This window comes from Sciurus vulgaris (assembly GCF_902686455.1).
Source record: "Sciurus vulgaris genome assembly, chromosome: 1".
Classification (NCBI taxonomy): Eukaryota; Metazoa; Chordata; class Mammalia; order Rodentia; family Sciuridae; genus Sciurus; species Sciurus vulgaris.
The window spans coordinates 42,153,758-42,170,832 of record NC_136461.1 but is presented as its reverse complement, the minus strand read 5'-3'; the positions used below and the strand labels follow the sequence as shown (position 1 = coordinate 42,170,832).

At 36.4% G+C, this 17,075-nt stretch overlaps 1 protein-coding gene across 4 annotated transcripts in view; it reads right to left on the bottom strand.

The window, feature by feature from the left end:
- Positions 1-17,075, bottom strand: part of SCP2 (sterol carrier protein 2) — a 124,682-nt gene that overhangs the window by 86,394 nt on the left and 21,213 nt on the right. For all 4 annotated transcript variants that reach the window (XM_079142202.1, XM_079142203.1, XM_079142204.1 and 1 more), the window contains one exon: positions 15,299-15,363. In XM_079142202.1, the coding sequence (XP_078998328.1) occupies positions 15,299-15,363 (65 nt within the window). The remainder of the gene's footprint in view (positions 1-15,298; positions 15,364-17,075) is intronic.

The following is a 17,075-nucleotide window of genomic DNA, read 5'->3' as shown; positions in this document are numbered from 1 at the left end:
CTTGTTGGCTTAGGATCAGACTTCCTTAACAGGACTCCCATAGCACAAGAAATAAAAGCAAGAATCAATAACTGGGATACATTCAAACTAAATAGCTTTCTCTCAGCAAAGGAAACTATCAGCAATGCGAAGAGAGAGCCTACAGAGTGGGAGAAAATCTTTGCCACTCATACTTCAGATAGAGCACTAATTTCCAGAATCTATAAAGAACTCAAAAAACTCTACACCAAGAATACAAATAACCCAATCAACAAATGGGCTAAGGAAATGAACAGACACTTCACAGAAGAAGATGTACAAGCAATCAACAGATATATGAAAAAATGTTCACCATCTTTAGTAATAAGAGAAATGCAAATCAAAACTACACTAAGATTCCATCTCACCACAATTAGAATGGCGATTATCAAGAATACAAGCAACAATAGGTGTTAGCGAGGATGTGGGGAAAAAGGTACACTCATACATTGCTGGTAGGACTGCAAATTAGTGCAGCCACTCTGGAAAGCAGTGTGGAGATTCCTTAGAAAACTTGGAATGGACCTACCATTTGACCCAGCTATCCCACTCCTCGGCCTATACCCAAAGGACTTAAAATCAGCATACTACAGAGATACAGCCACATCAATGTTCATAGCAGCCCAATTCACAATAGCAGGTTGTGGAACCATCCTACATGTCCTTCAATTGATGAATGGATAAAGAAACTGTGGTATATATATATACAATGGAATATTACTCAGCTGTAAAGAATAATAAAATTATGGCATTTGCAGGCAAATGGATGAAATTGGAAAATATCATGTTAAGTGAGATAAGCCAATCTCAAAAATCCAAAAGAGGAATGATCTCACCGATAAGCGGATGATGACACTTAATTGGGGGTGGGAGGGGAGCAAGACTGGAGGAAGGAGGGACTGTATATAAGGAAAAGAGGGGTGGGAGGGGTGGGGGGGAAGGAAAAAAATAATGGAATGAATCAAACATCATTACCCTATGTAAATATATGAATATGCAAATGGTATGCTGTTACTCCATGTACAAACAGAAACAACATGTATCCCATTTGTTTACAATAAAAATAAATTTAAAAAAAAGAATACAAGCAACAATAGGTGTTGGAGAGAATGTGGGGGATAACGTACACTCATACATTGCTGGTGAGGCTGCAAATTAGTGCAGCCACTCTGGAAAGCAGTGTGGAGATTCCTCAGAAAGCTTGGAATGGACCCACCATTTGACCCAGCTATCCCATTCTTCAGCCTATACCCAAAGGACTTAAAATCAGCATACTACAGATACAGCCACATCAATGTTCATAGCTGCTCAATTCACAATAGCCAGGTTGTGGAACCAACCTAGATGTCCTTCAATTGATGAATGGATAAAGAAACTGTGGTATATATATATATATATATACAATGGAATATTACTCAGCTATAAAAAATGATAAAATTATGGCATTTGCAGGCAAATGGATGAAATTGGAGAATATCATGCTAAGTGAGCTATGCCAATCTCAAAAAACCAAAGGATGAATGATCTCGCTGATAAGTGGATGATGACACATAATGGGGGGTGGGAGGGGAGCAAGACTGGAGGAAGGAGGGACTGTATATAAGGAAAAGAGGGGTGGGAGGGGTGGGGGGGAGGAAAAAATAACAGAATGAATCAAACATCATTACCCTATGTAAATGTATGATTACACAAATGGTATGCTGTTACTCCGTGTACAAACAGAAACAACATGTATCCCATTTGTTTACAATAAAAATAAATTTTAAAAAAATTATGAAGTTTTACTAAAGAAGAGGCAAAAAAAAGTGGGGAGAAATAACAAAGATGAAAGAAGCATTATCATAAAAATGAAAAATCTCCTGAATTAGTGTCGCATCTTGTTTTTTATGATGCATTCAGTTATTATCTCTAGTAATTTGGAAGTGATTTTCACTTCATTTCCAAAATATGATAGTTTTACTCCTTCCCTTTCTTTGTGTATATCTTTCTTTCTCTTCTCAGATAGCTTTGTCAGAATTTTTAGAACCAAGATAAATAAGAGAAATAATATGTCCTTGTCTTATTCCTGTCTTATAGAGGAATAATTCACACTTCTCCATTAAGTGTAATATTGACTTTTGGTTTTCAACAGTTGCCTTTTGTCATGTTAAAGAGACAATCTTTTATTGCTTTCAGGAAGAATTTCAATGAAGAATCCCCTTTGGGTCTTTATGGAAATAATTATATGAATTTTTACAATTTTTTCAATAATATTATTGGGAATATTATTATGCTGACTCGTGAGCTTTGGTGGCAAAGAAACTAGAAATGATTAAAGCATATGTTCCTTTTAAAATTACATTATATTCTGATTGCTAAAAAAAAAAAAAAAAAATCAATGATGTTGCCAAGTGTAGTGGCTCTCACCATAATTCCAGCAGCTCAGGAGGCTGAGGCAGGAGGATCTCAAGTTCAAAGCTAGCCTCAGCAACTTAGCAAGGCCCTAAGCAATTTAGCAACATCCTATCTCAAAATAAAAAATAAAAATGGTTGGGATGTGGCTGTGGCCCTGTAGTTAAGCACCCCTGGGTTCTCTGGTACCAAAAGGGACAGAAAAAAAAAAAAAAATCAATGATGTCCTAGTAAATGTTTACTAACAGGCTCACTGGGAGAAAGGAGGAAAAGCATATGATGATTTTATGGTATATATACTCCCACTATAGATAATTCTGAATCAACAGATATGAATGAAAGCAAAGATGGTAGATGTGTATAGTAAGATCTTGCACACTGGTACAAACCAGTAGGCACAAGTTTTAGCTAACTACTCACTGAAAACCAACCATGTTGATAACTGTATGAAACTGAAAAGATATAAAAAGTCAACTTAACCGGCAGAGATTATTCAAAATATGCAAAGAATGCCTAACAATTAACAAAAAGAAATAAATTGCCATGTGTGGTGGCACACATCTGTAATCCCCGTGGCTCAGGAGGCTGAGGCAGGAGGATCAAAAGTTCAAAGCCAGCCTCAGCAATTTAGTGAGGCGATAGCAACTCAGTAAGGCCCTGTCTCTGAAGAAAATACTTAAAAGAGGACTGGGAATGTGATGGTTAAGTGCCCCTGGGTTCAATCCCTGGTACAAAAAAAAAAAAAAAAAAAAAAAAAAGAAGAAGAAGAAAGAAAGAAGGAAAAAAGAGAAAGAGAGAGGAGAGAGAGAGAGAGAGGGAAAATGAAAAAACTCAATTAAAACAGTCTAAACACCTTAATAGACACCTCATGAGAGAAGATACAGATGACAATTATATGAAAAGACACTTAACTTCATATGTCCTCAGAGAAACACAAATTAAAACAAGACACACTACACACCTATCAGAATAGCCAAAATCTAAAAGACTAATACCAAACTGATGAAGATTTGATACAACAAATATTCTCATTCTTTGCTGGTGGGAATCCAAAATGATACAGCCACTTTGAAAGACAGTTTAGCAGTTTTTTACACAACAAACATACTCTTACCATACCATCCAACAATTACATTCCTTGTTTTTACCCAAAGGAACATGTCCACAAAAAACCTACATGTAGATGTTTATAGCAGCTTTACTCATAGATGCCAAAATCTGAAAGCAACCAAGATGCCCATCAGTAGGTGATAGATAAAAGATGATACATCCAAACAACAGAATACTATGTAATACTGAAAGGAAATAAGGTGGGGTATAGCTCAGTGGTAGAGTGCTTGCCTAGCATGCATGAGGCCTTGGACTAAATCCCCAGTACCACAAGAAAAGGACAGATAGAGAAGAAAGAGAAAAAGGAAGAGAAAGATAGGGAGGGAGGTGGGAAGGAAGGATGAAATGAGCTACCAGGCCATGAAAAGACATAGAGGAACCTTAAATGCATATTACTAAGCAAAAGCCAATCTGAAAAAGTTACATACTGTATGATTCCACACATATAACATTCTGGAAAAGGTAAATTTATGGAGATCGTACAAGTATCAGTGATTACCAGGAAGAGGAAGAATACATAGGTGTAGCACAGAGCATTTTTAGGGCAGAGAGACTACTATGTACATACCATAATGGATACATGTGAGTGTACATTTGTCAAACCCATAAGCCATACAACACCAAGGGTAAGCTATGGACTTTGGGTGATGACATATCAATGTAGGTTCATACACTGTAACAAATATATTACTCTGGGGAAGGATGTTGCTAATATGAAAGCAAGATGTGGCAGAGGTAGGATATCTAGGTAGAGAAGATTATATCCTGATGATTTTTCTGTAAACCTAAAACTGCTTTAAAAAAATCAAGACTTTAATAACTGGTGGGAAAAGGGAAATAAAAGGGTAAGAGAGAAAATATAAAACATACTTAGAAAGAACTAGATTACAACACAACATTAAGTGGGCAAAAAAATTGAACAACTACTAAATTCACCAAAGAAGATAAACAGATAGCAAATAAACACAAGACACCATTAAATATTAGGAAAATGCAAATTAAATTCACAATAAAATGCACTATACACCCATTGGCATGAAGAATATTAAAAAAGAACAATCATTACAAGAAAACTACAGACCAATATCTCTGATGAATATAGAGGGAAAAAAAGCCTCAACAAAATACTAGCAAATTGAAAGCAGCAACATATAGAAATGTGGGCTGAAACCCCACATTAAGTGGAATTTATCCTAGGAGTGAAAGATTCATTTAACATCTGCAAATCAAGTAATGTAATACTCCATATCAACAGAATAGAGGACAAACACCACACAATCACCTCAATAGACACAGAAAAGCACTTAATAATAAAAAAAAAACACTTACATTACAAAGACTAAATAAAATAAAATAAGATAAAAACAAGAAGCAGGAAAAGGTAACTTCTTCAACCTAATAAAAGGCATCTACCTAAAATCCACAGGCAGGACTGGGAATGTGGTTCAGTAGTAAAGCACTTGCCTACCATGTACAAGGCCCTGGGTTCAATATTCAGCATGGCAAAAAAATAAAAAAGAAAGAAAAAGTTTTTAATTCACAGGGAATATGTTTAATGATAAAAAGATTTATAAGATCTTATAAGGTCAGAAACAAGACAAGAATTTCTGTTCTTACCACTTCTACCCAACTTGAAGTTCTATCAATAATAATTAGGCAAAAAAAAAAAAAAGTAAAATAAAAAATATCCAGATTGTCCCAATGAAATTGGAGCCCTACTTCACACCTTATAAAAAAAAAAAAAACTCAGAAGGAACAAAGATCTAACTGTAACAGCTAAAACTACAAGACTCTTAGAAGAAGACATGAATAAATTTTTATGACCTTGGATTTGTCAAAGGATTATCTTAGCTATGACACTGAAAGCACAGCAATAACAACTAAAAGATAATCAGGAGGCTGAGGCAGGAGGATCACAAGTACAGTCAGTCTGGGCAACTTACACCTTGTCTCAAAATTTAAATAAATAAATGGCTGAAATGTAGCTCAGTGGTAGAATGCCCCTGGGTTCAATCCCCAGTACCACCTAACAATAACAACAAATATTAATAATATAAATTGAACTTCATCAAAATTAAAAATCTCTGGCATCAAAGGACAACATTGAGAAAGTGAAAATACAACTCAATGAATAGGGAGAATATTTACAAATTATCTTATAAGGAGTTTGCACCTAGAATGTATAAAGAACTTTTACAACTCAATAAAAACATATACCCTAATTTTAAAATGGACAAAGAATTTGAATAGCCATTTCTCTAAAGAAGATAAACACTGATCACTGAGAACACACAAAGATGCTCAACATCAGTCAATTAGGGAAATATAAATCAAAACCACAAGGAGATACCACTTCACACCTCTAGAGAGCTATAATCAAAAAGACAAACAAGTCAGGCACAGTGGTGCACAGCTGTAATCTCAGTGACTCAGGAGGATTGTAAGTTCAAGGCCAGCCTCAACAACTTAGTGAGGACCTAAGTAACTTTAGTGAGATCCTGTCTCAAAATAAAAAGGGCTGGGGATGTGGTGCAGTGGTTAAGCATCCCTGAGTTCAATCCTAGTACCAAAAAAAAAAAAAAAAAGACTAAGAACAGGTGTTGGCAAGATGTGGCAAAATTGGAGCCCCTATTACTGTGGACTGAGTTGTGTCTCTCCCAATTTCATACAAGGATGCCCTATCCTCACTGTGACTGTATTTGGACATAGAGCTTTTAGGAAGTAAAGTTTAATGGGGTAATAAATTTGGGGTCTTAATCCATAGACTCAGCAGTTTTCAAGAAGAGGAAGAAAAATATCTCTTTCTAAGAAAACTGAGCATCCAGTAAAAGCCAAATGAAGACACAGCAAGAAGGCAACTATCTGTAAGCTGACTGCAAGTCATTCCTCACAAAGAAATGAATCAGCTGGCACTATGGTCTTAGAATTCCCCAGTCTTCAGAGTTGTAAAAAATAAATTTCTGGTGTTTAAGCCACTTAGTCTATAGTGTCTTGTATGGCAATCCATGCAAATTAATAACTGCTTGGTAATTTACTGGATTTTAAATGAAGAGTTATAATTTGACCAGCAATTTCACTCCTAGATGTATACCCAAGAGAACTGAAAACCTATCTCCATAAACAAAATCTTATTATGAATATACATAGCAGCACTATTCTCAAAAGTTAAAAAGTGGAAGCAACTTAAGTGTGTATCAACTGATAAATGAATAAACAAACAGGTATAAACTGACAATGGAATATTATTCAGTAATAAAAAAGAACATAGTACTGATATACACTACAACACAGATGAGCCCTGAAAACTAAGAAAAGGAGCCAGACACAAAAGGTCATCATACATGGTATATGATTCCATTTAAGTGTAATATCTAGAATAGGCAACTTCATGAAGACAGAAGAGATTAGCAGTTGCCTAAAGCAGGGTTAGGAGTGGGCAAGAAAGGGGAAGGACTGCTAATATATATATAGTTTCTTTTAAGGATGTCAAAAAAGTTCTAGAATTAAATTGTAACACATATTTCAACTAATAAATTTTCAAAGATTAAAAACTGCATCTTTGAGGAGGGTATGGGGGAAAAAACAACACATATACTTTCATATACTCCCAGTGAAAACTTGAAGTCCTATAATCTTTCTGGTAATAAGAATCAAAAGTCTTAAAAATGCATATACCTTTGACTCAGTCATTCTACTTTCAGGAATATATCCTAGAAATAACTAATAATGTACACAAAAATATATGTATAAAAGTGCCCATGCGTTCTGTTTTGTTTTGCTTTGTTTTGTTTTGTTTTGATGCATCATGGGGGATTGAACCCAGGGGCACTCTAACACTGAGTTACTTCCCTACCCCTTTTATATTTTTATTTTTTGTTTTTTTGGTACTGAGGACTGAACCCAGAGGTGCTTTACAGTGAGCTAAATCCCAGCCTTTTTCATTTATTTATTTGTTTTTTTAAATTTTGAGACAGGATTTCCCTAAGTTGCCCTGGCTAGGGTCTAGCTTAGCTAACATGCTTGAGGGCCTAGGTTTGATCCCCAGATAAGAATGAAAGAAAAGAAGAGAAAAGAAAAGAAAGGAAAGGAAAGATGGAAGGAGGGAAAAAAAGAAAAAAAAAAAAAAAACAGCAGTTAAGTGAAAATCTGGGCCATTTAAATATAAAGTAAAAGATTAATCATAGGAATTATGGTTACAAAGAACATATTCTAAACTTTGTTAATGTAAAAACAGAACTAACAAATATAAGGAGTTTGGACAAGAATAGAAGGATCTTAAATGTGCTAATTTTGATATGTAATCAATATAAAAATTGAGACATTTTACATTCTTTTCTCATACTAAGTGAGATCCTCTGTGTATTATATTCTTACAATACATCTCAACTTGGATGCAAATTTTTATCAGAAGTATTTGATCTATATTTTGATTTTATGAAATCTGTAGTTGTAAAAGGAGATTCACAGTCCCAAGTTATCCCAAACATATTTTAAAATTTGCTAATAACTGAGTATTAATGTAAATTAATAAAATTGAAAATTTAGTCCCTCAGTAACCACATTTTAAGAGGTTGATTAGTAGAGTATTGAGAGATGGCAGATTAGAGGAAGGCTGCATTTCTAGTTGCTGTGTGTGTGGCTCAGGATTCAAGCAGCAGGAGTTCTGCTTCTCAGTGAGATGGATGAAAAGGGGAATTCACTGAAATTCAGTATCAGAGGCTCTTCAGAAATTTGGGTGCACTGAACAAAAAACAAGAGCAGATTGCTGCCAAGCTGGTTGCAGCAGCAGTAGCAGCACTGCTTCACCACAGAGGGGAAGGACAGCACAGAGACACATATGAAATGGAAAAACACAGAACAGAAAAGCAGTTGGAACTTAACTGATCCAGAGGCTGCACAGTGAACTGGTGTGTGAAGGGTGCTGTCTTTTCTCAACTGGCAAGCAGAGGGCTGAAGCAGGGAACCATCTTGAGGAGGCCATGCTTCAGCTTGCTCCTATAGGAGCCCAGGAGATCATAGCAATATCACCATACTGTCCTACCATGTAGTGCCTACCATGTGGTCTATGGTGTACCTGGCAGAACATGATTGAAATAGGCCAGAAATTATATCCAGGGGATTCAAGTCAGAGGTACAGAGGGGAGTGTACCTGCTTTCCTTTTGAGTCTGACAGCTCACATGACTTGCTTAAGAGGATCAGGATACTGGAGAGATGAGTGTGATTACAGTCAGGGAATGAATGAGCCTGGGAAGGCTGCATTAGTGGGCAGCAGAGTGTATGAGTCCTGTGGCTCCTCCACTCTTAGGGTTCTCAGGAGGATCCTGAAATCCAGACTCCCAGCAGAAATCAACATCTGCCTGGCTCTTGGGGTACACTAATCTAATCTCTCCGGAGCAGATACAGCCCAGCAAAGTCCCAAAGACCTGAAGAGACCTAATTCCCAGCTACCAGAACTCTCCACTTAGAACTCTCTAGCAGTCCCACCTGGGAGTACATTGATCTGGTCTGTCCACACAAAACTCTAACTGAAAGTACTTCTCATTCTGTTCCATCTTAGACAGGGGAGAAGGGGAACTAGAAAACTATTTTAACAATCTTCAATTTTAGATCACTCCAGCTGGCAGTTCAGTGAGCAACACAGAAAGAGCAAGAATCTAAAACACCCCACCCCTTGTTCTAAGGGGTACACAGCCCAAGAAACAGGAAAGACAGTCAGACAAAGGCAATGATCATTCCTCCTCAGTTTTGACCACCTTAGTGGAGACAATTCCTTCATTTTTCATTACAAATCTGTTTTTCTCTTTGTGTGTGTGTGTGTTCTTTCTGTGCTGATTGGTTCATGAATATATGTATGTGTATGTGTTTCTTTTTTCTCATTTTTTGCATGTTTTATAATTGCTATTTTTGTTTTCTTTATTTGCTTTTTATTTTTTGTTTCTCTTATTTCTCTTTCTCTCCTTCTCCCTCTAATAGCCACATTCTCCTGTTCTCTTTCTCTCTCCACTTTGTTCCTTTTATTTTTGCTCTTCCATCTTTATAACCATCACCTCCTACATCTCTTCGGCTTTCTGCTCTTCATTCACACTTTGAATACTTAAACTTTATTTTACCTTCATATCACATTTTATTTTCTTTCTCTTTTTTTTTTTTTTTTTTTGCGGTGCTGGGGATTGAACCCAGGGCCTTGTTGCAAGCACTCTACCAACTGAGCTATCTCCCCAGCCCTTATTTTCTCTTAACAGACAGTATTTTTGCCATCTTTTAGAACTATTTGGTTTATATAATTCCTGTTCCCACCATTCATGTTATTGCAGTAAGTACTACAGATGGAGTAGTTGGTTGATACCTGCTGTTTACTGTCAAATCTAATTCATGGCTATTTATTTATTTATTTATTTATTGCTGTTGGCAATTGCTGGCACCACCATTCCTGGTTTTGTGGTAATCAGTGCTATAGATGTTATAGTAGGCACCAGGTATTTGTTTTAATGCTGTATATTATTTGCTTCTGTTGTTGCTAATGTTTGTTTTTCCCTTTTCTGTGACATACTAGGAATCTACCAGGACACTACAAGTTCAAAGGATAGAGATTCTGCTGCTGAGCTAAACCTAGCCAAGAGATAGTTCATCTTGCTCCATACACAAACTAACCACACTCAAGGTTCTTTGTTTCTGGGATTTTGTTTGTCTGTTTGTTTGTTCTGTTTTGCAATGATGGGGATCAAACCCAGGGCCTCACACATGCCAGGTACTCTACCACTGAGCCACAGCCCCAGTCTCCACACTCAAACTTCAATGGTACTTTTTTTTTTTCTTTTCTTTTTTTTTTTTTTTTTTTTTTTTTTTGCAGTACTGGGGATTGAACCCAGGGCCTTGTGTTTGCAAGGCAAACACTCTATCAACTGAGCTATATCCCCAGCCCTCAATGGTACTTTAATACAAAGAATGGAAGAAACAAAACCATAAACTAAGTCAAGCCCCAATTAGTAATGCCAAGGATGGGGATTCTCAGGTCTACTCAGGGACAGCCATTTCCACAGCAAAAACAGAGATTAGCACAAAGACTGTGGACATCACACCTCCAAGAGAACTTAATCTAGATCACCCCCCATGCCTCTTTAGAATATATGTGAAGGCAATCACAGAGGTTATGGCCCACATACCATTCTGTATACAATACTACTTTCAGATTGACAAGAAGGACCCCACTCTTTTGAGACCTACAGGGAAAGTGGAATCCTCAAGCTCTAACACAATAGACACTGTATCAAACACATTCATCACCACCAAAGAGCTAATGGGGAAACTATACTACTAAACCCATTTGGAAATATATTGAAAAATTAACAACAACCTGATATCCCAGAACACTTTAATAAGACATGGCTGTCATAAGAAGGCCCCCAGATAAGAATAGAAGAGAAATCATCTGAACAGATGCATGAATCCAACAGGAATACATAAAATATGAAAAAACAAGATAATATAATGCCTCATAAGTCACCAGCAACCAACTCTAAAGATATTAAAGTGAATGAAATACCATACAAAGAATTCAAAGGAATGATCATGAAAATTATGAATGAATTCAAGAGAACACAGAAAACAACTCAATAAATTAAGGAAGTTAGTATAGTACATAAATGAGAACTTCAATATGGAGACAGAGATGATGAAGAAGAGATAAACAAATATTGAAAATGAAAGACACAATAAATCAAATAGAATGTTCAATTGAAAGTTTCTCTAAATAGCCCATGCTAAATGAAGAATCTCAGAGTTCCACGATAAACAGGTCAGTTTTAAACATTCAAACTCTATTGAAGAAAAATTAAGTAACTATAACCACAATATACAAGAACTCTGGGATATTAAGAGACCAAATTTAAGAATCATCAGAATCAAAAAGGGTTGTGAGAGGCAGGCTAAAGTCATAAATAACCTCTTTCAGAAAATAAAAACAAAATTTCCAAACCTTGAGAATGAGATGGACATTCAGATATAGGATACATTCAGAACCTCAAATAGTCAAGATCACAAAAACAACCTCCCCAAGACACATTATAATTAAAATGCCAAACATATAAAACAAGGGTATAATTTTTAAAGCCTCAAGAGAAAAACATCAGGTCAGATTTAAAGGCAAGTCAATCAGAATTATTTCTAATTTCTTGGCATGAGTTCTAAAGTCCACATGGGCTTGGAATGATGTGTTCCAAGCCCTGAAAGAAAATAATTGTAAATCTAGGTTGCTGTATCCAACAAAACTAGCAAAAGAATAAATTAAAATGTTCCAAGATAAGCAGAAACTAATGACTATTAAGCCAGCACTACAGAAAATACTTTCTGAAATACGACATACAGAAAGTGGGGGGGGGAACCTCAGAGCTCGCGAAGGAACAAATTTCATTTGAAGAGTAGCTAAGCAAATGAGAAACAGGGCCAAATTAAGCATTAGAAATAAATCAAGATGGCAGAAATTAATATTATAATATTAATATTATAATAATATTGAATACAAATGGTCTCAATTCTCCAGTTAAAAGACATAGACAGGGCTGGGGAGATAGCTCAGTTGGTAAACTGCTTGCCTTGCAAGATTAAGGCCATGGGTTCGATTCCCAGCACCATGAAAAAAAAAAAAAATAGAATGGATTTAAAAACCAAATCTAACTATATGCTATTTGCAGGAGACTTGCCTTACAGGCAAAGACAGACACAGGTTGAAGGTTGAAGACTAAAAGTGAAAGTATGGAAACTGATGTAATATGCAAATGGAAGCCCCAAACAAAGCAAACTTCAAACCAAAATTAATCAGAAGAGACAAAAAAGACCACTTCATACTAATAAAGGAATCAATTCAACAAGAAGATATAACAATGGTAAATATTTATGCCCCAAATGTTGGTGCAACTAATTACAAAAAACACAAGACTCATATAGACCCTAAAACAACAATTCTTGTAGATTTCAACACATCCATGTCAATGATAGATACGTCACCCAGACACAGACTCAGTAAAGACTTGTTAGACCTAAAAAATATATAAATCAAATTAATTTAATAGGCATCATAGAATACTTCATCCAACAGCCAAATTTGCTTTCTTCTAGCTGCTCATGGACCCTTCTCTAAAAACAGACCATATCTTAGGCCGCAAAACAACTTTTAGCAAATTAAATATATATATTTCTTGCATCAACACCACAAAAAAAAAAAAAAATACCCTATAGGAACTATATAAGCTCATGGAGATTGTACAATACACTTTCAAATGATGGATGAGGGAAGAAATCAAGGGAAAAATTTAAAAATTCTTAGACTCAAACAAGAATAGTGATATAATATACCAGAACCTCTGAATACTATGAAGGCAGTTCTAAAAGGAAAGTTTATAAAAATGAGTACTTACCTATTAAAACCAGAAAGACCCCAAATAAACAACCTGATGATGCATCTTTTTTTTTTCGCTGTTTGTTATTCTTTATTTAAATTCGGGGGGGGGGGGGGGGTCCCGTTTCCCAGAAGAAAAGAGTGGGGAGAAAAGGAAAAGGAAAAGGGGGGGGGGGGGGGAGGGAGGGAGGGAGAGGGAGAGGGGGAGAGGGAGAGAGAGAGAGAGAGAGAGAGAGAGAGAGAGAGAGAGAGAGAGAGAGGTGTCTCATTGGAAGGGTCTCTGGGACTCCCTCCTATTCCATGGTTTTCCTCGAAGATCCTTCACGAATGCTCCCCCTCCACTTTGAGACGAACAGATGTGTCCTACTACAGGCTTGACATTTGGCAGCGGTGCAGGAGAACAACGTTCCACTTCTTCAACACCATCACCTATTCATGCCACGCCTTTGCAGAAGGAAGGACAGAGAGCCGAATGTCCTGGCATTCCAAGCCGGCTGAGAGAGGAGGATGTCAAGTTCGATGTCAGCATGAGCAATTGTCTTAAATCTGACTCCAACTTCTCCAAGGACATTTGGGATGGACATTCTAGCATTTTCAAAGTGGAGTTTCCATGTGTTGATGTTCAATGTATCTTCAGGCTTCCATGAAGAACACCTTCAAAGTTCTGTTCTATGTTCAATGCTGTAATTTTTCCTTTCACCAAGTTGTCAGTCAACAAACTCATTCTTTTTCAAGAGAGTAAATACACTTTACAGTCCTCTGTTGCCAATACAGACCTTCTCGATCCTGTCCAGGAAGAGCTCTTTGGTGCTAGTTCAGCTGCCCTACAGCAGGCCGCTCACCCTGAAACCCAACAAAATCGCTGTGTCCACGTGATCACTGAAAGCCTGCAGACACTCAAGCAGCACGGAGGTCACACAAGAAGCCATCACCTCCCACATGGCGACACGAGGACCGGTGCTGGCAGCTTTCCTTGGTGACGCCACCTTCCTAGCTTGTAGGTCTTAGAGTTCAGGTACTGCATGACGGCAAGGAAGGTTACCAGGATAATGTCGGTGGATGATGAGCCAGTCTGATGATGCATCTTGAGGTCCTTGAAAAACAAGACCAATTCCAGGTACAGTGGCACATGCCTATAATCCAGGTGACTTGGGAGACTAAGGCAAAATGATCTCAAGTTCAAGACCAGCCTCAGCAACTTAGCAAGGCCCTAAACAACTCAGCGAGACCCTATCTAAAAATAAAAATGTAAAAAGGGTTGGGGACGTAGCTCAGTGGTAAAGTGCCCCAAGGTTCACATTACCAATAAACAAATAAATAAATAAAATTCCAAAGCCAGTAAAAGGAAGGAAGCACTTAAGATCAGGATTAAAATCAATGAAATAGAGAATAAATAATACAAATGATCAATGAGACAGAGTTGGAGCTTTGAAAAGATGAATAAGATTGATAAACTCTTAGCCAAACTAACCAAAAGAAAGGAAAAAAAACCCAAATTAATAAAATTAGAGATGAAAAAGGAGAAATCACCACAGACATCAGAGAAATCCAGACGATCAAAGATACTACTTTGAAAACTTAAAGTTCAGTAAATTGGAAAACCCAGAAGAAATGGATACATTTCTAGACACATATGACCTCTCAAAATTGAATCAAGAGGACACGGAAAACTTAAACAGATCAATAACTAGCATGAGCAGTAATAAAAAGCCTTCCAACAAATAAAAGCCCAGAACCAGAGAGATTCTCAGCTGAATTCTACCAGAACTTTAAAGAAGAACTAATACCAATGTTACTCAAATTATTTCATGAAATAGACAGGGGTGGAACTTTAACTTTCCAAATTGATTCTATGAAACCACTATCATCCTGATACCAAAATGAGAGAAGGACGCATCAAGGAAAGAAAGCAACAGATCAAAATCCCTGATGAACTTAGATGCAAAAATCCCTAATAAAATATTAGCAAACCATATTCAACAATATATTAAGATTATACATACTGACCAAGTTTGTTTTATTCCAGGGTGCAAGGACAGTTTAACATATGAAAATCAATAAATGTATTTCACCACATCAATAGAATTAGAGACAAAAATCACCTAGTCTTCTTAATAATTGCAGAGAAAACTCAAATAACCTACCACACCTTTTTTTGCGGGGAGGGCACTGGGGATTAAACTCAGAGATATTTAAGCATGGAGTCCTATCTCCAGCACTTTATTTATTTTATGTTCTAAAATACCAAGATTTATGTGTATATGTATGGTATCATCTTTCAGCTTTGGGGCTGTATCACTGTGAAAAAATGTTTTATATTTCTTACTAAGAGACTATTTATGATAAATGGGCAAAGTTTTCTCAAAATAACAAGTGAGACTCACTTTTGTTTCAAGACCTCTCTTACACATCTTCTCAAAGCCAAGAGCCAAGGCACAATCTGCCATACCTTAAAGAAAAATGTAATTATTTTGAAAATGCAATTTCCATATACCCAACAAAATAACATTAAATATAACAATTTATATAAAATGCAAAAATATATAATTCCACAAAATTCTTAATAAGTGAAAAATTACATAGAAAATTCTTACATGCTTCTAGATAAGAAGAAAAATTACTCAAAAAGAAATTCTAATTCTTCCCCTTGTGTCTCAATATGCTAATAAAAATTTTGATCAGCAGGCATGGTGGTGCACACTCGTAATCCAGCTACTAAGGAACCTAAGGCAAGAGAATCACAAGTTCCAAGCCAGTTGGGCAACCTAAAGAGACTCTGTCATAAGATAAACATAAAAGTTAGGGATGTAGCTCAGCAGCAGTGCACTTGACTAGCATGTGCAAGGATGTGGGTTCTATCCCAGCATCACCACACAAAAAAAGAAAAAAAATTGATTAATGTGGAAATATGTTTCAATGAAAAACAATATAAAAAACTAATCCTGAATTTTTCAAAGGTGTTAATTTAAATTGAAATTTTAATTAAAAATTTAAAAGAATCAAAATCAAAATCTCAACAGAATTGTTTTTTGAGGGAGGGGACATCTAAAAATAATGTTACACTTCAACTGAAAAGCAAAACATGACAAAATTGCTGAATTTTTTCTTTAAAAAACAGAAGATAAAGCCAGATAGCATACCTGTAATCCCAGTTACTCAAGGAGGCTGAGGCAAGAGCATTGTAAATTTGAGGCAAGCCTCCTGAGTAACAGGGATTACAGGCGTGTGTAACCACACCTGACTTTGTGTATGATTTGTGTGTATGTCTATATGTTCTCAGTTCTCATGGACACACATCATATTCTACGTTTCCAAATATTCTAGAGTCTTTTATTAAGCTCTCTATTCTGTTCCACCAACTTGATCGTTGATTATGCTCTACTATTCGGTGTTTTAATTCTTGGAGTTTTGTATCTTACTGTTTGATGAAACTAGTATCCCTTGTTCCCCTTCCTTATTATTTTTCTTTCTTTTGCTTTACATTTATTTATTTATTCATTCTTTTTTTTTGTTTCTTGGCAGTACTGGTGTTGAATCCAGAGCCTCACACATGCCTCTCACACCAAGCAAGTGCTCTCCACTGAGCTATGTCCTCAACCCTTCTTATTTTGAGAAAGGGCTTCTGTAAGTTGTGGTACAAATTTAGAAATTTTTTATAGCAATGTTATCCATAACAGCAAAAAGTACAGAAACAACAATGTCCACTAACTGATAAAGTAATAGATAAAATATGGTATAGCCATACAAAGGAATATTATTTGGCCATAAAAAAGAAATGAAATGCTCTCATATTCTATAACATGAATTAAAACATCATGCTATGTGAAAGAAGCCATAAAAGGCCATGTATTATATGATTCTGTTCATATAAACATTCAGAATAGGTTCACCAACAGAGATAAAGTGGATTAGTGTTTGCAAGGAGCTGAGGGGAAAGGGAAATGAGGAATAAATGCTAATGGGTACAGAGTTTCTTTCATTTTTTTTCTCTGTTCTAAGGATTTAACCCAGGCCCTTGCACATGCAAGATAAGCACTTTAATTTGTCCCCAACCCTTTTTATTTTTTATTTCGAGACAGGGTCTTGCCAAATTGCCCAGGCTGGCCTCCAATCTGCGATCCTCCCCTCATCTTCCCAAGTACCTGGGATTACAAGTGCACA